The sequence below is a fragment of the Coturnix japonica genome, chromosome 1, assembly GCF_001577835.2.
Source record: "Coturnix japonica isolate 7356 chromosome 1, Coturnix japonica 2.1, whole genome shotgun sequence".
Lineage (NCBI taxonomy): Eukaryota > Metazoa > Chordata > Aves > Galliformes > Phasianidae > Coturnix > Coturnix japonica.
This window is the reverse complement of record NC_029516.1, coordinates 48241507-48267804: the sequence shown is the minus strand read 5'-3', so window position 1 is coordinate 48267804 and position 26298 is coordinate 48241507. Positions and strand designations below refer to the sequence as shown.

At 37.7% G+C, this 26298-nt stretch overlaps 1 protein-coding gene across 5 annotated transcripts in view; it reads right to left on the bottom strand.

The window, feature by feature from the left end:
• The window catches only part of LARGE1 (LARGE xylosyl- and glucuronyltransferase 1), a 275468-nt gene that overhangs the window by 159791 nt on the left and 89379 nt on the right, over positions 1 to 26298 (bottom strand). For 4 of the 5 annotated variants that reach the window (XM_015863596.2, XM_015863603.2, XM_032445042.1 and 1 more), the window contains one exon: positions 8650 to 8703. The exons of the other annotated variant lie outside the window; for it this stretch is intronic. In XM_015863596.2, coding sequence (XP_015719082.2) covers positions 8650 to 8703 — 54 coding nt within the window. The remainder of the gene's footprint in view (positions 1 to 8649; positions 8704 to 26298) is intronic. 5 annotated transcript variants of the gene reach the window in all.

The window sequence follows — 26298 nt, the reverse complement described above, 5'->3', positions numbered from 1 at the left end:
CCTGTGGCACGTTTGTGATGGGAGGATGCAATCATCAATTCTGCCTGAAGAGCACTTAGGAAAACAATTTTAATTGTTGCTAGGCATCTTAAGTAGTACGAGGTAACCTGTGGCAGTCCACAGCAGAATTTTCACACCTTCAAGACAAAAGTATTAGGCGGGATAAGTAAACACACACAAATCAGATGTATTTAGCATCAATCATGTGAATCATTGCCTTTCTTTTTAATCTTTTTTTTTAATTTGGATTGTCCTTCTGAGAGCTGTACAGGGAAAGTGTTGACTGAAAAAACACATCATTATCTCACCACTACGCACTACAGGGCATTCTCATTCTCCATTTTGGGCACTCAAAAGGTGTCCAGATCCCAGGGGGGGAAAAAAAAAACCAAACAAAAAACAAACAAACAAACAAAAAAAAAAAAACAAAAAAAAAACCACTCATAAAAAAGTGAAGTGGTTTCAATTTAATTCTATCACATTATAGCGCTCGTAAAGCACAAGTTTAACTCCGCCAAGAATATAAAGCTCTAAATCTGTTAGATATCAATTACATTTTATTTCACTGCTGTCCCTTTTCCCTTTTGGATTTCTTTTTCCTCTCTATGCTTCTATTGGTTAGGTATTTTGGATCTGGTTCTTCATCAGGTCCTGATGAACCTCAATGCCTTAATTCCAGAGCCTACCATTCCCCAGTTCCCTTCTTCATTCTGAAATTTCTGCAAAATTCTATATTTGTTCTCTGTGTGGCTGTGCAGACTGTAATCCCTCATAATAGGCTGATGCTGATCCTGCTCTATGGATCAGCCAGTGTAAAATGCTTATGTAATGAATTTTCATCAATTCTCGCCTTCTCAGTGCCAGGCAGACCAGGTATATCTAATCTAACTGACTGGCTTTTATCAGCTGCACACAAGAGATGTGAAAATAAGCCTCATTTCAAGCCTCAATCGCATAGCTACAACCATGTTATTATTTATTTTACTTAACAGAATGACTATGTGGTAGGAATACTAGGGTACACTCTGTACTTACTTGTATATCATTAGATTTTGTACGGTGCACATTTCTTTGAAAACTGTGGAATGACAATGCTTTAATGCTTGGTTTTGATTATTTCTGTTTAAAAGAGAGGAAAAAAATATAGCTGAACTTCAAGTGTAATTCTGCTGCTTTCTTCTTGTGAAATCTATATCTCCATGCCAGATGGTGTCTCAGTTATCAAAGTTATTACCCTAAACTCAATTAGGGAAGAATGAAAGTAATTAAATAGGGGATGAAGTGACAGAATTATTCAAGACATAAAGCATCTAATATAGGTGAGCATTCTCTAACTTCAATGGAAAATCATCCATAAATTTAGCCTAAAACATAACAGCTGAGCCTTCACTTTCAAATGTTCTAAGAGTGCGTAAAATTCAGTACTTGCTTAAGTGGGCACATCTCCCAGTGAAATAGTATTCTAGAGAAAGTGGAAGTCGTTTCTGTATACTAGAGGGGCTATTACTTGCAATCAGCAAATGCAGTCTGAGACAGTTATTGTCCAAATGTTCCTCTATATGTGGTGGGATGGGTTTTCAGGCTGCTGTGTGACCTCAGGAATGCTTGTTTCCTTTCATACCTACCATGGCAAAAAACAATTACAGTAAATACTTTCTACCATAAAACCTGTAAACTACAGAGCACAGAGGTGTTATTAACTCTGAGTTTATTTTACATTTATTTTTTTTCTTTCTCTATTTGGCATTCCTTTGGTGAAGTAAATCTGAAGAAGTTGGCACTGAACTATGGACACAGCTGAGAGACAGAGCTACAGGTTTTAAAATCAATGGCAAAAACAGCTAAAGCTGTTCTTGAATCTACTAATGATACTCTAATTGAAAGAGAAAGATCTAAGAAGACTGGATGAAAACAAATAACTTAGTTATCAAAAAACTCATTCCCATGAGAATGAGCACTTGATTAAGAGAAATAGCAGGGGTATGGGCAATGATAAGAACTTCATAAATCAGCTGGGCAAATGATTCAGGAAATCCACCTTTGAGTAAAAAATTGAGCAATAGTGTGTCCTGGTTTCGGCTGAGATCATTTTCTTCCTAGTAGCTGGTACAGTGATGTGTTTTGGATTTAGGACAAGAATAATGCTGGTAACAAAGCTATGTTTCAGTTGCTGAAGAGCAGTGCTACGCAGAGCCAAGGTCATTTCAGCTTAGCATGCTGCCCTGCCATAGCGGTTAGGAGCATACAGTGAGATAGGAAGGGACAGCCAGGACAGGTGACCCACAGGGGCCAAAGGGATATCCTATGTGGTGTCAGGAATATGATCCAGGAGGAGAGGTAATGCTAATTGATGTCAACTGGAACCAAAACCTACTCACAGCTGGAAGTTCTGGTTTGTATTCTGAAGTGCAAGATGCTTGACTTCTAACCAAGAAACTTCTAGAGGAGACCAGAAAAAAGCTAATGAGATGAGCTGGTGAGAAAAGAAGAACCAGAAAGAACTCAAATTGATTTCTGTGCACAGGAGAGTACAACAAAAAGATGGTGGCAAGGGTGCTAGTTGTGCTTGCCCAGGTAATCACAGAATCACAGAAAGGCCTGGGACCTCAAAGATCATCCAGTTTCAAGCCCTCTGCTGTGTGCAGGGTTGCCAACCATTAAACCAGGCTGCCCAGAGCCACATTCAGTCTTGCCTTGAGTGCCCTCCCTATATTACTCGTACTGGGCACTTCTCAGGGGAAAAAACCTTACAGGGCCTTTAAAGTTCATAAACTCAGCAATCAAGAAAAAAAAAAAAAACAATCAGAGAAAAACTGACAAATACACTTCTGTATATCAGAGGGAATTGGTCCACCCTGGTCGCAGACATGATGCTAGGTAAATATGGGACAGGCATGTGAACATTATATGAACATCTATAAAATGTTTCTAGAGAACAAAATCCTATCTGGAACTTTAATCAGTTCAGTTGCAACATTACTGCACATACAGGAAGGCCTTATGATAGTCCCACGGCTGATGATGTAGTGGAACTTTGCAAGCAGTGTACGCATATTTGCAACTTATGCCACTGAGCAAAAAGGGCAGACTGTACCTTGTTCCCTCTTGGACCACTCCTTACATATCAATTAAAGCTGCCAACACGGCACAACAACTGTATCTTGCTGACTGAATTTCAATGCATGGAAGACCTGATCACAGAGCAGTGCACAATGATGATCTTACGTGTGCGTTCTGGAAGAAGAGCTTAAACTGTTAGGGCAATGGAGTGTGCAGGGTGCAGTGAAGCAGTGCTCCAAGAAACATGAAAGTCGGTAATGTGAGGTCACATTTGATATATTCCTCCATAAAAAGAAAACAGCAAAAGAGAGAGAGAAATAGGAACAAAGCCAATTTAGAACAACACATGAACCAGGAAAGCAAAAAACAAAACAAAACAAACAAAAAACAAACAGTGCAATAAAACAGCAGCCATGGGGCTGTTGGGATGTGGAAGTAAAAGGGATATGATGAGTTTAAGACAAGCACAGCATATGTTGACCTTAAATTTTAAAAAGGAAATGCCTCACTTGCTCCTTATTCCTATTTCCAGCATAGACTGGGGAACATCAGAACAACGAGACAGATGAGCATCCATAATTATTCTTTTAATCTGGGTAAGGAAGAATGAGACTATTTAATTAAACAACAACAACAGCAACCATGGCCTATATTGATACCTTTGACTGAAATTCTATCCTCTTTATTTTCCCTTTCTTCCTAATGTTTTGACTAAAATACCACCTTAAAGCTCACTGAGATGACTGAGAAGTGCATTCCATTCAAAGAAATAGCTGCTGAGGGGGCTAAGAGGCCTGGAAAGACCAGATTTCCAAGAACAATTAGGTGCCTACAATGCAAGTAGGTACATCTTCAGGCATCCATCCTTTCTAAAATAGCTTAAAAGACATTTAAAAAGAACTTCCTAACCAGCTAACTTTGCCCTTGAAAACAGGACTTGATATTCTTTTGAAAATGCTATCCCAAGACTAATTACACATCCATTCTGACAACCTGGTACCAGCTAATGCTCAGCAGGCAGACATGCCTGAGGAGATGCAACAGAAGTTTAAAGGAGGAGAAAACCCACAAGCCTAGAACATGCTCAGTATCTCTTTGGCTGCTACCATGTCCATGTCGACCACATCCACTGCTAATATCTATGTACGAAACCAAAATAATTAGGCTTTGAAGATGCTGTTAACTCAATAAACTGATAACAATAAGGTTGCCTAAAATTACATTTGAACTCTTATTTTTTCCTGTACTTAATAAATGAGAGAAGGTACAGCCTTGTCCTACATGGTGCTGGTTGGCTTTGAACTGCTAACAGAGCACAGTATCTCAGCAGCTAAGTATGAGTTTTAATAACTGAAGCCTACTTTCGGGCTGCTCGGTTTATCTCAGTGGCTGTGAGGATGCCCACGCTCATAAATTTCAGAAGCAGAACTCAACTTCTTGCAAGCAGCAGTAAAGCCAAATTTGAGGGAAGATTATCAGATGTCCTTACAAAATTGTCTGCATCAAACACCTTTATGTGGATTGTGGATAAAGAATGTGATATGTAATACTAATAAAAAGCTTTTTGGAAGAACAGCTCATTAACTTCTTCAAGATCATGTTAATTAAATTGAAAATGTTTCTCCTTTGCTTCATGAACTCCAAATACAATAGGAGGTCCTGAGAGTACTTTTTTCACAGCAGAGATGAGGAAAACAAACAAATAAGCAAACAACAACAACAAAACACTAATGATTTTATATGATGGTTTTAAAAGCCTTGCTCCTTTGGTAACAAACTAGCATCCAAATTTTTGTTCAGGGGATTTTTCAGGCTTTCTAGGCAATACACCTAAGCTCCCGAGGAGACTTCTTGAGCCATGAAATGGAGTATGAAAATGTTTAATCCCTGACTGAACTATTATCCTTGTGGAAGCATTGAGTACATACAATTACACCAGAAAAAAACTCATGTTCACTTGCAGTACATTTCACTGTTGGGAAGCAGTTTATTGTATCAGTACAGAGGGTTGAGGTTTTTTTACTGGTACAGTTGCTTCCGCATTAGAAATGCTTTACTAGTATAACATACAAATGACAGTGTACTACTGAAGTGCTCATAGAATAGATACTGGTTTTGCCACTGAGGTATTTGGAAGTGTGAAGGCTGACACTTTTTTACTTCAGTTAAAAAATGAGATCAGCCAATCTCATCAATCTGTGAAGGTACTGAAAGAAAAAGCAACTATCAGAAAAAAACAGGTATACACTGATAGTCTGTCATACTTCAGGCACACGCATGAATGGTAGGCAGGAAGACTGGTCTTGCTAGAGAAATATAATGGTTTTCAGGCATCTTTTATTATTCCATAAACAAATCTAACTTATAAACAAAAGCATGTACTGTATAGAGATACTAAATTCCTTAAAGGATAAGGTTAGCATCAAAGCAGTATAAACTGTATTCTTCTATATTATTCCTTTATTGATTTTCTCATGAAGTTCCTTGAAAACTAGCAGTATATGAGAATTTTGGTTACTGAACAGAAAAGAGAGCTTGAAGAGGGGCTACATCAGGTACACACTACTTTGCAGTAAAAATTATGTATTAAAAGAAGTTATGAAATTGTCATGTAATTTTATTCAGAGATTGCAGCGCAGTATTGTTGTGATGATGGGGTAGGATACCAAAATAAAGATTTGGAAGTGCAGAGAAAAAAACACATCAGGAAGTGTAGGTCCAAAATGTCCTTAGTTACAATCTGCTTTAAAAAGTCGTCTGAACAGCTGCAGTAAATATAGATAACATTCCTTTGATAACGCTGAAAAAAACTACCAGACTTTTCTCACTTTCGCATGTTCATGGTGGTAGGCTGTGTAAGGAGGGAGGGAGGATACAAAATCTTTGGAATCTCAGCTGTAATTGCAAATTCACTACTTACAAAATCAGAATACAAGGAGTCTCATTTTCTTGTAATGAATCAGCTACAAATACAATACTCCATCTTTTTAGCTTAAATGAATTTCATGGCACTTTTGGACAAAGCCATCTGCTGCCAATTGTCTTGGCAACTAATTGCATCGCTGCTGGCGGCTGCCAAAGAAAAGCACATTGCCATACAGCTGTTGCAGATGCTATAAAGCAGACAGATAGATTGCTTCACCATTTATTCACCTTGCATCTTCTACCTCAGGCTTTGAAGGTGAGCTACACTGTGGTCAAAGTGCCATTGGGCATGCCAAAGGAAGAAGAGGCCACTGAACAGTAGGAGATCGCATCCAGTGTTCTGGCTATACTGATGGACATGTAACATTTCACTCCTAGCTTTATCCAGTCCTCTAGGTTGCTGTGAAGGAGGGGAAGAACTGTGTTACAAGGCCAGTGGGCAAATCCTCCCTTATGGTACTCAGCACTTGTTGGAGTGCTAAGGAGACCTATTACTACCAACAGCCATTTCAGACTGCTCACCTACAGACTATGAAATTTAGGCACTGCACCTTCCTCTTTCTAGCAATGCTACAGGAAGCTGCCTGGACAGCAGATGGTCTGAACAGTTTATCTCTCTCTTGAGCTTTGGTGCTGGACGTAGGCAGGTAGCATGAACACACAGCTTGTTAATTTATTTTTTTAATCTAGGATTTTGAACAGTACCTTTTGAAGCATGCACAGAAGACCATTGGTAGCTTCCTTAGGAGCAACTCAATTTTGCTATAGTGAAAAGCAGGAAGAAATGCACCCAGTCCACATGTCAACTGCTGTCAGTTACTCAGAAGAACCAGGTTATAATGAACTGTCATAGCAAAAACAATAGCAAAGCAACTAAAACTTATAATCACATGAGTTTCAAAATACTTGGTGATGTTCTCAACTGTCATAATGGAGTTATGCGTGATCTCAGCTTCTAAATGAGAGTAAAAATACACTTAACCTTCCTAAAGGTAAAGAAAGACTGAAATCGAGCTTTCTGAAGTTTTATAAATAACAGTAAATAAACCACCCTCACCACCATCAAGATATTCTGAAAGAACTCCCAACCCACTGATCCTCATGGTGAAACTTCAAATTTTGTGAAACTCTCTCTTCTTCTTTGCAAAATCACAGAAACAGACTTGAAAAGCAAAAACCACAAACAAAAAACAAAAAAAACAACCCAACAACATGCAGTCACAGCTGCTTCTTAAATGACCACATTTACTAAATATAGGCAAAGAGGCCAGACTAAGCACTCTACATCTTTCTACTCTGGTGTGTTCTTAGAAGTTTCATGACAAAACAAGTACCAGAAGGAAGATCACAAAAGGCAGAAGGAAATGCCCGTTTGATTTCAGGCAGTACATGTTTTAAAAAGCATAAATAATTTCTACAGTTTAGGCTGATTTGAAGGATTAGAATAAAATGGAAGTAAATTCTGTGTATTTATAAACTGGCACAGTAAGCATGTCAAAAATGAAAGCAAGAATATGTAGACCTGACACTTAACAGAAAATAAATCAATCAAGTGGACACAGATTATTTTATAATACATACCCTCTGAGCAGCAAAGGGATAATTAGCAGGTTAAAGAGTGGAAAGCACAAGATCTTTTATTACAAACTACTGTGAGTAGAGAAAACAACTGCCTTGCATGTGTAACAGGATGGAAGTCAACAAAGAATCTTAAGAAAGTGTTAATGGGATTAACTGGATTCTCAGCCAGCATTAACTATTAGTAAGAAACAAAAAGATCCAGTTTGGGAGAATCCTGTATCTCCCACCCACATCTGATGTCTCGATGCAACCTCCTGCCCATTCCCTCACCAAGCCATGGACCAAAGACTCATGGTCTTAATCTCACAGTTTCTCATCTAAGAGCAACTATTAGAGCTCCTTCAGTTAGATACCCTGGGAATGCACGCTTTTTTAAGACACATTTATCCATTTCTGGACACCACACCAGTACTGCAACTTATGAACAGAACAAAATTTCTACAGGACTCTTTCCATTTTGCATCATGTGTTCATTTTCATTTCTTGGCTTATTCTGTTTCTAGGAAGCTGGTCACTAAGCCTAGAAAACACTTCTGTGCGTGCAATCCATGAGAAAGAAGTGAAAGCAAGCAGCGTGGTTACCAGGATGCTTGAATTTATGCAAGAAGTTAAGCTTATGCAGAACCAGGAACTTGTATTTCAGAACAAGATGTATTTCACTCTGTACCTTACATATTCAGAGGGACAACAGCTTCGGTTCTAAGTAAGTCCAGAAATTCAAAGTCATACATGGCTCCCACGGCACCCATTACTCTCGCCTCTGGTACATATGTAGTGTTTTGCATTATTGTTTAAGCTAGGATATGTATGCCCTGAAGTGTATGTAAAACATTTCCGACTTATGTTTCCCACAGTTGCTATAACTCTGAAGTTCTTGGCTTCTGTGCATTTAAATTAACAATTTTAACAACACACCAAAGCCTTTTCTTGTACTGGAATTCAATTCTATGTCCTTTTTTGCTGTATACAAACAAAACACTTATATTGATCTCCTGCAGAAATAAGCTCCCCTTCTCAGTGCACTCTGAAAATACAGAACAATCTGAAAAGCTGCTGCTCCAGCACAACATCAGATTTACATACCTAACATCCTCTCAAGTGCGAGTCCTTTTCCCCAGCACATCACGGTCACTTTCCCTGGTGAAAGATAATATTCTTTGTGTGTGAAGTTTTCTAGTTATGACGTTTTGAAATTATCAACTCCCAGAAAATAGCATCTAAGAAGGCAGTGAATGTGTGGAACACACTGCTTTATCCCCTATCCTGTTATAACCTGCACAACATTCTGGTTATTCCTTTGTACCTATCTCATCCTCCTTGCCATGAAAGATGCTTCCAAACAAATAAGTTCTAGAAGCCTCAGTTCAATGGGTGACTTGCTCAAAAACGTCAGAATTTACAAAGATATGTATATGGAATTAATATACTTCCTGTTAAGTTTAAATAGTGCTTGAATACTATTTGCAAAGTTCAGTGGAAATGCTATGTCACAACTTAAAGCAGAGATTGAGCACCTGGTAGGGCCAACCCAGGGGAGCTCGGGTTGGTTCGATGTACCTGAGTGACCAGAAGGGGTGGACCCAAGATCAATTTTAATTCTTGACACTTCAATACTTGAACAAATACATAACTACGTTCCATTTATAAAATATACATCCATGAACATGAAACAGAGCTCTTTTCTTGTGATTATATGAGAAGATCTAAAGAATGACCCAAATGCCAAAGGATAGGAATTTATTCAGATAAACAGGATTTAATAGACAATTTCCTCATATCTTTAAGTACTTAAATAAATAATTAAATATTCATTCATTCCAAGAAGATTCTTCCAACTGTAAGAGAATGTGAGAATCAGCAGCTGAAAATGTGATTTCAAAAACACAAGACAGAAACAGGATACAAATTTTGAGCAGGGAAAGCAATTAAGCATTGGAAACATTAGTTAAGACCAATATCAAATTATGGCCTGTAAAAAAAATAATAATTAAAATGAAGAACAATTACTGGAGAAAGCAATAAAATTATTCTGTGGCCTTGGTCATGAAGAAGACTGTAATTGTGTCAGTCTGCACGCTATATTAAAAATTCTCTTTATTGGTGATTTTGATTATTAGGCTTAAAAAACAACACAGAGTTCAGCAATCTTCACTGCTCCATAGCCCCAGCCAAGAGGACCACACATTCACAGAGGAATCCAAAAGCATAAGGATGTCTGGTTTAGGGTGTGCAAACTAATGTACTGATCTGACCCCATTCCTCATGGCCCCAAAACGATTAGGGTTAACTTCAACAATCTACTGCATGTAAACCCTATGATTTAATATTATTTATTGCAACAAGGAAAAAAAAGGAAGAAACAATATAAATGATAATGAGATTATGTCCTTTTCACATTATTTAAAAGTCAGACTAATACTATAATCCTAACAAACAAAGATATTGGGCTCTTCACAATTACAACATAACGATGTCCAGATGGTGTCTGTCTGTAGGGAACAAGAAGAACAAAGGGATTTACAAGCTAAAATTCAGTGAAAAAATCCCAGACTTGAAAAAACTGACCTAATAGTAGAGGTGTAGAAAGAGTGATTTGACTACAACAAAGAGCACCTATTTCTTACAAAGGTATTCTCTTCCACTTGTGAAGAGAAAACCCCACAACACAGTGAACAGAAGAGTTAGGAGTTAGCATTCCAGTGCTATAAAAGGAAGAAAGAACAGTCTGTGTAACATATCTTGAAGGTTTTTCAGTCATCTTCCCTACATTTGTGTGGTTTATTTATTTTAAGAGCTATGAAAATCATATATCTGCCACTGAGTTATCAATGATAGCTGAAAGTCTTAAAGCTGTGCATTAACAAAACAGACATATGGAGAGTTGGAACGACAAGATTAGAAAGAGTTTGTAATTTTTCCCTCTGAAGCCTCATTATGTTGCATAGTTGGAAGTGCCACTTTAGTCATCCTAAATTAGAATTATTAAGCAAATACATAAGCGTTCCATTTGTTGCAATGCAATACCCTACTGCGCAAATTCCACCCACAATGTTCCAATGCGGGCTTACAACAAGAAAGATGATTCTAGAATGATATGTCCCTATGTAAAGCTTCTGAAATATAAATGAAAGACTGAAGGTAGCTAGTGTACTCATGGGGGAAGAAGACAAAATAGTGGAGAAATATGCACTAGAAAGCACTGCATGCTTAGAAAATTAAATCACCTGGAGTTTAACTGAATTTGACCTCTTTCATTATTTAGAAATTTAGAAGTTTTGTCAATTTTGAACACAGTAAGAACCATGATTGTCCATAACAGATAGATGCACTGAATACAAATTCCAGAACTTGACTTTTATTAGGAAGAATGCAAAACAGAGTATGTTCTAACCAGTGGCCCACATTAAATATTCAGGAAATGACTGTGCTCAAACATAAAGGATAGAGTTTGTCCACAAACAGCCAAGAGCATTACTTAATTCCTATCAGAAAGGGTATGCCATTTTACTGACTTGAGTATTTATTTCATGCCAGTATGCGAAAGGGGGAAAGAAAATGATCACTATTACTCTTGGGCCTGAACACAGATGCCAAATGCATTTAGTGCACTTAAAGTAATGAAAAAGTTAACAGAAACATTAGTAGATAGAAAATTAATTGATGGGAATATTATTAAAGACATACAGCCTTTTCCATTCTTTTTCAATATTGATCTGCTCTGATCAGACTGATTTTCATTTTTATCAGGTTTTGAGTTGGCAAATAAAGACAACTGTACAAATACATTACTGTGAAGATAGATTAAAACATCTGCAAGGTGTCTGACCTCACAACAAAACTTTCTCTTGGAAAGTTACAATTTCAGGTCATCTTAATCTAAAAACCAGCCAGCCAAACAGATTGCAAGAAACAAATATCAATTACTGGATCAGAATTAGCTATTGAGACCTCAAAAGTATCAGTAAACTGCTGGTTCCTACTCAGTATTTAGTTGATGCTTTGGAAATAATAGCAATGAAGAACTTAACTCATAACACAAATTTAAGAGTGTAAATGATGCTAAAGACACGGCAACCCTGTCCCACATGTACCAAAGGTAGTCTACCCACAAAGCTCTACCTTTGAAACCACATGTGTAGGCTAGAATTTTATATTTGGGAAAATAATGATCATAGAAGGGACTTAGAAACCCAGATGAGCAAGTAATTGAGAAAGAGGGTCAAGAGCTGAAAGAAAAGTGTGGAAGTAATGAGATTTTGGAAGCATACATGGGTGAGGAAAGAGTAGGAGGAGAGAAATATGTGTAGCTCTGTATGTAGTACTGTCAAGAATGATACTTCATACCGTTACAACTTCTGTTACAAGCATTTCTAAAAGCATGTTGAAAATCTGGAGTGTGTTCAGAAAAGAGACAGAAAATGAGTTGAAGACTAGAGATAATGCCCCACCAATTAAAGAGATCAATCTGTCTACCTTATAAAAAAGAAGAGTGACATATGAGTTGACTTATCTGTATAAGCTCCACCAAGTTTTATAACAGGTCCTGAGAAATGCACATGTCCAGACTTCATTGAAGCTTCTGTCAAAACCAGGCTATATGCTATCTACTGTGTGATGCTTGTGAAGGACTGCTGGTCTTCGTGGTACAGCCCGATCTAGCCAAGCTTGAGCCACCTCTCAGGACAATTTCATCACAAAATCATGATTTAATGAGCCAGATTGTTTTCCAAGTTGACTTTTCATCAGGTATTTTGCTTATGCCATTAAGAAACAGCAGTGTGCCACAGATGATCTCCACTAGAGCCATCATTACACTATCTCATTTTTGTGTGCATTACAATAATGGCCACTAATCTGAGGGAAGACTGGAAAAGTGCATGTGGATCAGAAAAAAGGAAACATGCATATGCAGGCAAGCAAGGTTTTATTAAAAAAAAAAAAAAAAAAAAAAAGACACTGAAGGCTTGAATCTAGTGAAAGCAGAACTCGTATGTCTATAGTCCAGATCAAGACTGGAATGACACCTGTCAACTGAGGAACATGGGGTAGGTTTAAAATCCAGACTGAGATGTGAAAGGTGAGATACCGGAGGCACTAATGGAGAGGTCCAAAGCCATGTGAATCACAGCTTCCTGTAACTTTTGCATCCCTGGGTGCTGGATGAGGTTGTGATGCTGTGACATATTAACAAGTCAGATGATTGCATTTAATCTAAGGAGTTGTAGGGTAGGTTATACTATGCAATGTGGAGTCTTCTCTAGTGTAGACAGGGACACAGTTTTACCTTAATGAGGAGAAGATTAGATTTTATCTGACTTCCTGTGTATTAAAGGCTATGCAAGTTCACCCAAGTGATTGCAAAGCTGTATTCAACAATTTGAACTAGGCTGTGTCTTTTAAGTCAAGAGACAAAAATCACAGGCAGAGTATAGAAGCAATCAAAGGACTGTCATCACCTGAGGTCCATGGAGATGCAGGAAGCTGGAGAGATAAGAATGAAGGCCAGAGAGATTTCAGCAAGTGACTCTGGCTTTAAGAAAAGATGGAGGAACCCTAAATCCTGGCCAAAGTGAACTGGAAGAAGTACTTAGTCATGAATCACATATGCAGCTTAATCCTTTACATGTAAGCAAAATAAATAAGGCTGTGAACAGAGACCTGTAAGGAATTGCAGCTGGAAGTGCAGGTGGCTCCTGCCCCATGGCCGAGGCACTGTCTCCAACCAAACGCCTGATACTAATCCTGTTGATTTAAGCCTGTCACTGACCTAATAAATGTCTTTAGGGACACGGGCCTTATGATTTGGCTGAGGCTTTGCCAACACTGTGTTTTTCCACAGTAAAACTTGTGTGTCCGCGTATAGGAGTTGCACTCAATGATCTTTATGGGTCCCTTCCATCAGCTCTACTTGAGATCTAACCTAACACATTACCTACTGTCCACTCCCAAGTGTTTCTCTTCACACATTTTTACTTGGAAGGCAACCTATAAAGAGAGGAAACAGGTATTCATAATCTTTTTGGAAATAAACAAGCAGACAATTGCCACAAATTCCATGGCCAAATTCCATAGAGCATACTGAGCTGCCAGATGCCATCATGACAGCCACTGGTATGTGCACATTGGAGCGCAGATGCTAAACTGGTGTGGGTTATCACAATAATTTCCTAAGAGCTGCTGCTCCCTAGATCTATGTCTGAAACTAATGCATTCTTAGCTCATTTGGGAGTTAGAGAGATGCAGCACACTGGGTTCTCATGCTGTAGGTATCAAGGACAGTGAACTGACAAAAAAGATACATGTCCCAACTAATATTTTAGTTAACAAATCACATCATTGTTAGAACTGTATGACAGATCAAAGAACAAAATTCAGCAAAATTGAGATGACAAGCCCATGTTCTGCTTAGATTAGACAATCACCATTAATGTGAATGCACATGTGGACTGGCAAGGAAAAAAGAGTCTTTATTTTTCTTTTTTAAAGTAAGTAGATTTCTTGTTCCATACAATGTGAAAGCAAAGCTTGAAATTGTTATCTAGTTATAAATTCTGATCTAATAATTCATAACCCAAATGGCAACTAATGAGGGTTTTTATTTTTAGGAGAACAGATGCAAAGTTGCTTTAGAAATAAAATTAAAAATTCAATGTCATGAATTTTGCGATCCAGAACTCGGGATATTAGGACATTTGGGATTGACAATACTGTAAATGATATCCTCTCCAGCCAAAGAGACTCCATCAGTCAAATTAAATTCTATGAAGTCTTTGAGGACTGAAAGTGATTAAAACATTTAGAAGTCTGAGGAATTATAGGAATTATATCCATTCTTTTCTCCTTCTGCCAATTTTTTGCCATTTCACTATTAGATTTCCTTATTTTACAGACTAAGCAAACAGAGGGGTTTTCTGTTCACACAGACATAGTCAAATATAATCTTTATTTATTTTTCTGATAGTGAAAATGGGGATGTAAGAAAGCTTTCCTAGGGCTGTATTTAATCCATTCATGACAGTTATGTATCACCTTGTCTTGCTAATTTTTAAACGCATGTCCATTTTTTAACAAACTCAATTAAAAGAAAAAACCCTTTAAATTGTCAGAGGAAACATTTGTCAGCTTCAGGCTGAGCCTCATTGAGAAGCCTGAAGCTCAGTTAAGTATCCATCTTCTTACAATTAATCAGTTTTTTCTTTCCTTTTTTTTCTTTTTTTTTTTTTTTAAATTTTATTTAAGAAAAATATCTACAGAATGGAAAGAACGGATAAGTCTTAGAGAATAATTGCTCCTGAAGGTTAAAGATTTTCAAATACTCATTAAAGAAATGAATTGAACTGTTTTAAAATAAAGCACTGAATTTTCTTTCCTGATAAATTTCAAGAAAATTGAGAGGTCCACTTTGATTTATGCATCTAAATCCGTCTCCCTGCATTGCCTCGAGTGAGCTGATAACTCATTCCTTTTCAAAAGCTCTACGCTTATTTGATGATACAGACTTGGATACAAACAAAACAAACAAACAAACAAAAACATACCAAAAGGTTTCCAGAGATATCAACTGTGGACACCTCAGCTGGCAATACACACACATCAGTCACCTCCCTCTGTAACCTCAGTCCGCTCCAGTTCTTAGCTACAGCATAATGGAGGAAGACCCAGTAGAGTGATTGTATGGTTCTGTGGGAAGGACAGGGATCCACCTGGCTCTGCAGTAAAGTAGCAGGGAGAATTCCCACTCTAACCAAAACAGTTCTCAACCCAGCAGTGGGATAAATCTTTCTGCCACTTCACACACAGTACATCTCAGGTGAGTTTCTACCTGTACAAAGCACCCCCGTTTGCAGCTGTGGCATGACATGCATACAGTAGTTTCACTTAGACATTCACCAAGCCCAAATTGCTCGCTAATCCCCAGGTAAAGTGCACTTTGCTTTACCTGCAATTCAAACAACCCAAGACTCAAACAGGAGTGTTAGGGACAAAGAGTAACATCTCTCCTCCACTTCAACCTTTATTTCAAACTCTTAAAACCTCCATGATTTAAAAAGATTATTTTCTGACACTAAAGGCATTAAAAATGGACATATCTGCAGGTACCCCAATGGTAACATTTAGGTCTTTTAGTATCATCTAAATCAAATCGCTGTTTAGACTTCCCAACACAAGTATCAAAATAACACCAAGTCATTATTAGCAGTAGCTACTCCAGTAATTTCTAATAAATAAATCAGGAGTTCCACTGAATCTTCTCCCTGGGGCTTTGCAGATGTCTGACAGCAGGAACTCGAAGACAGGAGGGAAACTGACCTCACTGTGCTCACTGGCAGAAAATCCAAACTTCTCTATCTGGAAGAAAGCTCATGCTGGCTGAGTGATGGGACAGGACTGGATGGATCAGTGGTTTGATGGGACTCCATTCTCTTCCACTGATCTCCAGCTCCCTTACAGTCCCAACAGCTCGATGTTATCCCTTAACTGCCGTGATGGGTCATGGCAGCTGTGAGGTGCAAACACACCAAGAATGTTTCCATTAACTAGTTCAGACAATGAACACAGTGAGTCTGTATCAGCTCTGGCTGTGCAAGGAATCCCAACATATTGACACTGCCACTGAACCAGAAGAAGTGAAGCTATTGGATATGCAACAGTAGTGCCCCAACTGTGCTTTTAAATGAGATGTAGGCATACTTTGAATTTGTTACTCTAATAAAATGAGTGGATTGTTTTCCTTGTTTATTATTATACATCATCTCAACCTATTCTACCAGTGTCTCATTTCCTCTACCTCCCAAGTCCAATGTAAACATGACACAGAGATGCTTCTCTTTGGAAAAGAAAGTCATATCATGCCTGTTACTTCTTCATAGCATCAGTTACAGTAAAATAATGCTAGATTTGTCTAGCAACTATCTAAACTGTAAGTACAAACTTCCCCTGACATCAACAGCATTTCTGAGAGGCATTAGCCCAGTGTGCTAAATTATAGATACTAAGCAAAAAGAAGCAGAGCATGGATTTCTGAATAAATTTTCAACTACCTGAAAATGTTATACTTACCTAGTTAATCTTGGGTGATAAGATGTAGAATCACATTTTATTCAGTGGAAGCCCTAAATACTAATGCTCCTAATCAGTATACAAGTCTGAGCCTATAAAGCCAATGCGGTACAGCAGAGTTGAACATTCTAAAGAAAAGGTCAGAAAGCTAAGCTGCTCATGAGAAATTTACTCAGGAAACAGATAATTAATTATCATTTAAGATGGATTCCCAGTGCAATAACAGAAACTACAATCAGTGAGGTTTTTATGCTAACCATAGCTAAGCAGGTGTTCTAACAGTAGAATACATAGCGCGGGAAGTAGACAGGTGAGCCATGCACAGCTGTTTGCATGACTTCTCCATTCTTAAATATCACTGGATCATTGAGCCATGCTGGATGTAGCCTGCTATTTAAAAGGAGGATTCAAAATTCTTCACTTTTAGTTCCATTTCCAGAATTTTTTGCAGTTTAGCACAGGACACACTGTAAACTCTGTGTACAATGTTCCTTTGCTTTGCATTTCCACGATAAAATTGTTTTTCTAGTGAAAATCAATTTTAAAAAGTAGAACCAAACTGGATTTTGTATATGTGTATATTTGTTTAAAGAGAGAAAGAAAATTAATGATGTACATGTAGGAGGAAGCTAGCAGTGGGTAAGATTTTCTGATTACATCATCACAGGTGCTGACTGAGAAACATAAAAGATATTAGACCTATACTAGAATCGCCTCCCTTATTCCTATTAGGCAGCACTGTAAGTATACCCCCAAGAATTCAGTGATAAAATAGAGAAAACTGAACAAGTATGATAGAGAGACAGAATGAAATGAAGCACAAAAAGAAGTGCAACCCAAAAAGCTTAAAAGGGTGAGAGGGGTAAAACACTGAGGAAAGAGTAAGTGTGAGGGAAGTGTGAGCCAGTGGAACTGCAAGAAGAAAACAGAAACAAGATTTTGCTTGAGTGAGGCTGAAAGAAGAAGAGGGTAATCAAGCATAAACATGAAAGAATAACCAGGAGTATGAATGAGAGCACAAGTAAGCAATAGAGCATGGCAGAGTGACAGACTGGTATGCGGTAAGATAAAGCAATAGTAGGAAAAACAGATAAAGAAGATTTTTAATGTTGGATTTCTTTATATTTGCTTTCTTCATCATTTATCAGAAAAGAGCCTTTTACAAGAAAACATGAAAATAGACCAGTGTGCAATGCAAGAAAGAAAGAAGAACCCCAGTGATCACAAAAATCTAAATAAATGAGACATCCAGAAATTTCTTTCAGTTTTGTCCTCCAGTTTAAGGTGGTGAAAATGACCACACAGTGTGTCTGCTGGAAAAGGGCAAACAGCAAGAACAGGGAACCAGTAACTTCACAGTACAGCCAAGAGTTTAAATGCTTTCGCTGTTATTTACTGAACTATTCTTATGCCATAGTCCACAGCAAAATCAAACAGATGTGTAGTATCCCCATAAAAAGTTTTCAGCGATGAATTAGGAACAGAGACACTAGGAACAGTGATTAGGGATAAATATATGTAAGAAAAGTTCTACTGCACATCTGTAGTTACATTAAAAATATTAATTATGAAACCAGGAAATATTTCTCAATTCACGTAGAACAGACTTGAAAAAAACACAAATACTCAAATCCATCTTTGAGTAACAACAGTTACAGTGCTTCAATTATTCTGACTACCCTAGTAATAGCCTTAATGGATTTCTCACCCTCCTTCTTTCATATCTACACCACAGGACCCAGTGTTGTTTTCAAGAGTTTCAAGACATCTCTCCACCTATGTAAAATGTCAAGCAGAAGAACGAGCTATTTCACTTTGTGTGGTTAATGCCAGAGAAGCTGCTTGTTTTGTTTTTTGAAGACTGCCTGGAGTTTATTAGTGTGAGAGTATTAAAGTGAAAAGGTTGGACGGCTTCCCTGTGAACAGTCAAACTCTCAAAAATACTGATTTCATTTAACATTTCTACAGTCATATTTATTTTATAAAAGATTCCATTTGTCATGTTCATGTCATACTCTTGACAAACTAGAATAAAAGATTCATATAGATTAATTCGTAACTTGAAGGTTACTGAAGGTCTATGTGGTGAATAAAAACCTTATTTGTGCTTATCCATCCTCAAATTTGGATCTTATGGACTATAATTCAGCAACAGTTTTCTAAAAAAAATCCATACAGAAAATATTATAAATAATAATGAAACAAAGAAAATAAGTTTCTCAAAACTCAACCTGCATCACAAAAGCAAAAGAATCTTTATTTTTCCAGCAACAATAAAAAGAGTTGCTCATCAAAATGCTGCTAGTAATTCTATTGATGTACAATTCAGGACATTTTCCAACTCAGTCTCCTATGCTTGGAATAGTTTTGCAGTGCTAAAGAATCATTTGATGAAGAACATAAGAAACTTATGAAAAGAGAGGTGAGCCCAAAAAGAAAGTTGATTCCATCCATTCGCTTTCATACATAATGTAAAGTTATACTTCAAAGAGACTAACTTATCATTCTGTTGAAAATCTATAGACTTAGACAACATAAGTTTAGCACCATGACTGCAAAAAGCGTGCAAGAAAAGATAGGTCAGGGTCCAAGCTTTCAGGCTACTTAACTTTAAAAAGCATCAAAATATATGGACACAACATCAGCACAGAAATGATCCCTATGTTATTTATACGTGCAAGTCTGGACGAAGAGGATACTCTATGTAATTCCACCTGAGAAATGCACTATGTAACAGAGAATTATCTTCAGAAACCACGGCTGAATTGGGCCTGGTGATGATCAGTTTTCATGATGTTATGAAAAGAGAGGATGGCCACCTACTAACAATCTGACTACCTTTTATTTGATTTTTTTTTTTCAGGACTGAGGGCTGCTTACCCACGAGTTTTGGTCAAACATGAACACAGTAACTATACTTGTTTTTAATATTCCTCCTGGGTCAGCGTGTAACAATGTTTTTCCTCACTGTTCAGACTTTTCTCTTGTGCAGTGCTTCTGAGGGTCTCTTTTTATTCTTTAATGATGGACAATAATTCCTCATAAATAAAATCGAAGTTATTGGAAGCTACAGGTTCTCAGCAACTTTCAGAGTTGAGTCTGTATTCTGCAGAACACTTTCAATGATCCATCAAGACAGGAAGCATAGCAGGAGAAAAATCAATGTGTCAGGTAAAGAAAGGAAAGGTAGATCAGAGCTTTTTTCAATACATGCTGTATGTTTCTTTACAAATTGCATTCTGCGAACCACCCACTATGAAAGACATCCACTTCCCCACACAAGTGCCTTTGAGTAGTTTCAGGTTACACAGAGACTGTCACTCAAAAGAAGACTTACAAGCAGCATTCCCAAAGCTTAACAGCTTTCCTTTTTTTCCATCAACACTTCTTTTCCCCTGCCTGAAAAGGCTGATGAGACTAATCAGTCCCCAACACTTCATTATAATAACAATAATATTACCTAGCCTATAGTGTTTTTCATCAGTAGATCAAAAGTACTTAGTAGGTGTCATTTACTCATCAAGTAATACCAAAAAAATTATCAACTCTGCTGATTTAATCCTTAAAAATGCTGTTTTAAAACCACAAAGAAGCCAAACATAAGCTTCAAATGATATACCTTCTCTAGCAAAGGAGATTATGGCTTGCTCGTTGGAACACGAGAAGGAATATATTTTTGAAGGTACCAGATAGGCTTAGAAGGGACCTTCGTGGTTACTGAGCTAAGGCCCAGTTGTCCCATGCTGATAAACCATTTAAGCCCTTTCTTTAACAGGTCAAATTTTGCCTTAGAACCAGTGAAAGATTCTTCCTTTTCTTCAGTTCCACTGAGAGGCTGTGGCAGAAGTACACTGATCTGATAAACAGATACCGTCCTCCAATTTCCATTAAGTGTGTTGCTGATTTGATAAAATCCATTTGTTGCAGTATTAACATTATCTGTTTATCTTAAAAACTCTGTCACGCCTTGTGTATTTAGAAAGCTCTCAATCTGGAAAAGGAAGGATACAATTAAGTCTCCCGTTCTAATAAGTAGCAAGGTCTACTAGATTTTGCCATTGGCTTTTGACATACATGCATTATCCACTCCCTTTCACTGTCAAATACAGCTTTCCTAAGTAGTATTTATTAAAAGGCCATGATCTAGTTCCAGTGCAATACCAACTACCAAGAGTCCACTACTGTGTATTAAGATTCTTCTTTCCCAAGATGCCTTATTTCATGCTTTCCAACACTGAACTTAATGTGCCATTCTGTCACCCTGCTTTAGAAAAAGACCATCTGATGGAGATTCTACAAGTCTATCTAGCAGGACTATTCACATTTCTTACATTTTGAACCACTTTTCATCCTGTAAACCTTTGCCTAAATCTCCCACTGCTGCAATTTAAGGCTGTTTCTTGTTCTGTTCAGTTCAAATCCACTTGTCTATACAATGAAAAGTCTAGCTGGCTTGCAGTACTAAGAACTAATGTACAGTCCTTGTCTTCCTAAGAATTTCACTATTTATCAACTGTTCTCTCTTTTAATCAGCCAGGAAAGAGGTTTGACTTTCCACCATATGCTTTAGCACAGTGCTAAGATTCACTTCTTTCTCAACAAACATGTTCAGACAAAATACTTTAATGTCTAGTATTAGCGCATTTGTAAAGTCCTGAACTTCTTTTACTCTATTTTTGCTGTTGGAACAGGTAGCTCTCCCTGTATGTTTTTTTCTCATCTCCCTGATATTGCTATCAGCTTGGTAACAACATTCTGCTGTTTTCTTTGCAAATAAATAATCAAGAGGGATCATTAGGAGAGTGTCCCTGTATGGATTCTCACAGCCATTATCTCATGCTCATGTTCAACCAGCCATCTTGAAATAATGACAAAGCCGACTCTTTCAGTTCATCTCTAATTTGTCTTCCTTTTCTTCAGTATCAGCATCTAAAAGTGTAACACAGAATCACAGAATGTCCTGAGTCAGAAGGGACTCATAAGGATCATCGAGTCCAACTTCTCTGTCTCCACACAGGACCACTCTTATTTAATATATCATGAATGTTTTTCTTTCATTTCATATATGTATGGAAAAAAGTTATTCAAAACTTCAATGTTCTAATTAATTCTTGATCATTTTGCAATATGCTGGAGCACTTGATTAAAGTACAGAGGAAGAGCACAACTGTCTTAACAAGTTCCAATCTTTTCACATTATTTTTAAGCACAGAACCTCTGGTTATCTTACTGGGTACCTGATTATGAAAAGAGTTGCCAGGAAGTCAGGGCGACTTAAATTGACCATAAATAATCTTTGCACCATCCATCATTACTAAAAGTACCTCATTTCCAGCTCACTTTCCTCTTTTTCTCCCATACATACTTTTCAGAGTTGTATTCCCTCTTGAAAGGACTGAGTAGATGGATTTTCTATATTCATAGAATCAACAACAGAATGCCAGAATGTCTTAGGTTGGAAGGGACCTCAAAGATCATCTACTTCTAAGCCCCCTGCCATGGATAGCGCTGCTAATCACTAGATCAGGCACTAGATCAGGCTTCCCAGGGCCCCATCCAACCTGCCCTTACACACCTCCAGTGATGGGACACCCACAACCTCTCTGGGTAGCCTGCGTCAGTGCTTCACCACTCTCTAAGTGAAAATTTCCCCCTGAAATCCAACGTAATTTTCCCTTCTTTTATTTTAAAGGGGTAAGGTATGCTAAGGTATGCAGGGAGGAAGTTAGGAAGACAAAAGCCCGACCAGAATTTAGATTGGCCATCCTTTTACAAATATATGAGTGGAAATAGGAGAACCAAGGAAAATGTCCATCCTTTACTTGATGCAGCAGGGAATGTGACCAGTGAGGATAAGGTATACCCTCCTTTGGGTAAGGAAATGGCTAGAGGGCCATGCCCAACAGGTAATGACCTGAGCGGGGTGTTTTCCTTCCTCCTATTCATTACCTCCTATATCCTTAACTAAGGCCTTAATTCCTCAGCTTTCACCACACAATTAGAACACCTCTCTTGGGAGACTCACTAAAAACACAGCTCTTAAACTTCACTTCTAGTGATTCCTCCTCCTTCTCACTAACTGAAGATCCAGTTCTGCCAGCCTGTCATTGCCACAAGTAAGCTTTCCACAAGTAGGAGCTTTTCCATCCCTTTTCTGCCCTTAAGCAAAATTGTTTCTTTTCAAAAGCAGTATCCTACACTTAGAAAAATAAAGGTAAAGGTATGTTCTCTCCTCCACCGTATACCAGATTTCATGTTCTGAGACTGCAGTCCAGTATGCTTTAAAATACCATTTTGCTTTGACTTAGGTTGACGATATTATTCTATATCTGCCTCTCTTGAATGAATTTGCAAAATAAGCTATTATGTCAATCAAGAGAAAAATATTATTAATTGTTGTAGACCTGTTGTGGGGGAAGGTTTTGCTCTCTCTTTACTGGCAGCAAATGCAGTAATAGCAATTTTTTTCTAAACTGATGTCTTTTTTATTTGATTTCCAGACCTTCTGTGTTTTCAGTCCCCAAGGTAGAAAAATAGCTATTGATGACAACAAAGTTCTTCTTTGTAAAAGGCCACTTTTAATAAAGCTCAGGTAGCTTCTGTGACTAGAAAACTTGCAGGCCTACAGCAGTTACCCAGGTGAGCAGCGCAGGCCAAGGCCATTTTGGATACGAGAATCTGCTGTGATACAAGAATCTTCTAGCAAGAGGAAATAAATCAATCACCCCAGAACAGCAAAGTGTCAGACTAAGGACCTCTCTTTTTTCTGCACAGATACTCAGAATTAATAACTGATTTACGGTAAAAGTTTTTGGGTACCCAACCTGAGCCTCTCATAAGTTATAATTTTGGGTGGTCCTATGTGGAGCAAGGAGTTGGACTCAATGACACTTACAGGCCCCTTCCAACTTCGGATATTCTATCATCATATGATCCTGAAAAATGTGAAGGGGCCTGTTTTTTAAGCAACAGAAAAATTTACTCAAAAACCTGGTAATGCAAGCACAGTAACATCCAATTATGACCTGCTTAGAATTTTACATAAGTGCTTTCACATCAAGGCTGTATAAATTAACCAGCCACACCACTGTTCAAGCAATGAATCCATGATATAGGAAACAAGGTCTATCTGGCACACACAGGCAACTAATCATTTTGCTGTTGAGATCCCTGTGTTGTTTTGTCTTAGTCCAATCTGTTCTTCTCTGACTTACAAAAATGCAGCGTGCTGCTCCCAATGGAGAGCTTCTACTCAGAAGCTGATAAAACAACCCTCCGAATAGGCAAGAGATGCAAATTAGCACCTATACAGACAGGACTTCGGTATTTTACTGTAGCTATAAGATGACAGACAGTAGGAGCATCATTTCAGAAAATTATTTTGCTAGTTTTAGGGCTTCTCTATAAGGAAAACTTTTGCCAGGCTAAGATGACATGCCATTTTAAATAGCTATTGCTATATTAGCTAGTGTAATACCCCACATAACTGCTTTCATTGGTACACATGTCATTTTGGAAGCTGTTTCAATTGAGGTGGAAAAAGACATTTTAACACCATGATAATGCTATCCTGTCAATGAGACATATCAGTCCTGGTGTAAGTTATGAAGTTTTTTTATGTGGATTCTTTCTTTCCACCTGATTCATTTTGAACCTCCTTACTACACCACAAATCTAACAACACTTCTGAAGCAAAATGAAAATGAAAACTGGGAGCTAAGGACAGAGAGAAAATAGCATTTTATAAGGGAAGAAGTAGTGATATATGTAGCAAAACAACAATTCCCTTAGTTTTCAACATCTGCATTTAATTCATCTGCCTCCTGAATACAATAAAAGCTATGAGTCCCTGAACCAGCTTTGTTCAAGAAAGAATTTTCTTTCCTTCTCCTGGCAGTGGTCTTCAATTAAAGCCTGCAATGATGAAACTCGCTGAGATTGACAGAAGAAATAAAAGGAGAGAAACCACTGAAATGCATCTTCAGAAGATTATTAAATGTCCCGCAGACATCGGTGCGAGTGACAGCCGCCAGAGCTTAGTGAAAAAAGAGAACCAGAAAATTAAACTTCTCATTGGGTCTGATGATGATTAATATCTCTTCTCTGATGAGCTGAAACTGCTTAATCGTTGCTATTAATATCGAATCACCGAGGTGCAAGTATGGTAGCTGAAGAGAAAGGGGACATATGAGAATATTTAAAACTGGGAAAGGAGGAAAAGATAAATAATTTAGGTATGTTTTGCTCCTAAATATTTAACCTGCTAAAGCAAGAAACTCAGAATGAAGCTGTGAGTCGCTACCAGCAGCTGTGAAGTCAGGTTACTGCAAGGCAAAGCAGAACTCTTGGGCAAACAAATTCACATGATTTAAAGGAGATAAGTAGTAGATTTCTACTGTTTGGTTAAAGACATTTGAATTCTACAGGAAGATGTCTTAATTCATCACAGCTTCATTCAAGTGCATGTGAACAGGCAACTAATACCTTAGCCCAACTCAAACGCGTTAGATAATTGCTGTTTTCAGATTTACTTTCCTCTGTGTATATTGGCAAAGCTTTAAAGAGAGCTTGTTGGAGTTCCTTGGAAACCAATAATTACGTGTAGCTGTGCAGACAGATTTTTATACTGGCTCCCTATAAGAATATCCCTATAAGAATAGCAAAATGCAACCTCTCCGCAGAGATTTTTTCCTTTAAACCCTTGGGTTTGTAATGCACTGAAGCAAGAGGTGAAATAGCTAAATCCATTACAGTTAATACCCCTAGAAAACATTCTGTGTGTATTACATTTTCAGACCAAAAGAAACCTCTGTTAAAGTCAGTGTAGATCACTGGAGATATGCATTATAATAGCCTGATTAGTAGGGAATAAAAAGTAGACTTTTATAGCACTCGGTCATCTGAAAATATTATTCCTGCTAAAGTTAACAAGCAAAATCACTGAGTCAGGTTAAATTAAATCCAGTGAATAGCAGGAAATTCACTGATTATGAAGTATTAAGGCTGTGGTATTCGTTCAGTATGGTTTTAGAATACTGAATGGCTTAATGCCGTGAAAAATGAAAGACCTTCCATTTCTTAATGCTACAAAGGTAACTTGTAAACAGTGTACACCGATGTTACGTTTTATTCGGAGAATCTACAAGGTTGCTAAAACATGACTTTTGAGGCCTTGAACTCATGAATAATCTGTTTGCCAAATTAGTGCTCAAATAAATCTGGTGTGTTAAAGTTAATACACATTTTTAACTTGCAGCTGAAACTATCTGATTTGACCTTCTCTCAAGGATTTCGTTTTCCACACCTGAAAGGGTACTGCAATCCGAACCCAGAACATAGTATACATTAGGGAAATAGTTTTCCTGAACAGGGGTGGCAATGGATCATCCTGGTAACCAGTTTCCATTAGCTATGGTAAGGTTAGTAATTACCCTGTAAATTTATTTCTTTCTATAAATAGGTATATGTTTTACTAACCACGGTGTTCTCATCTCTTGCTCTCAAGGTGATAGTTCTTAGGAGTTCAATTTATGTACTGAATTATCTCACAGTCATGACCACTTATTTTACATGAAATTGTTAAAATGATCCTTCTAAAATATCTTTTCCTCATCTAATTCTCATTTTTTACTTCCTCCAGTGAGCCTAGAAAAATTTGGACAAGAATAAAAG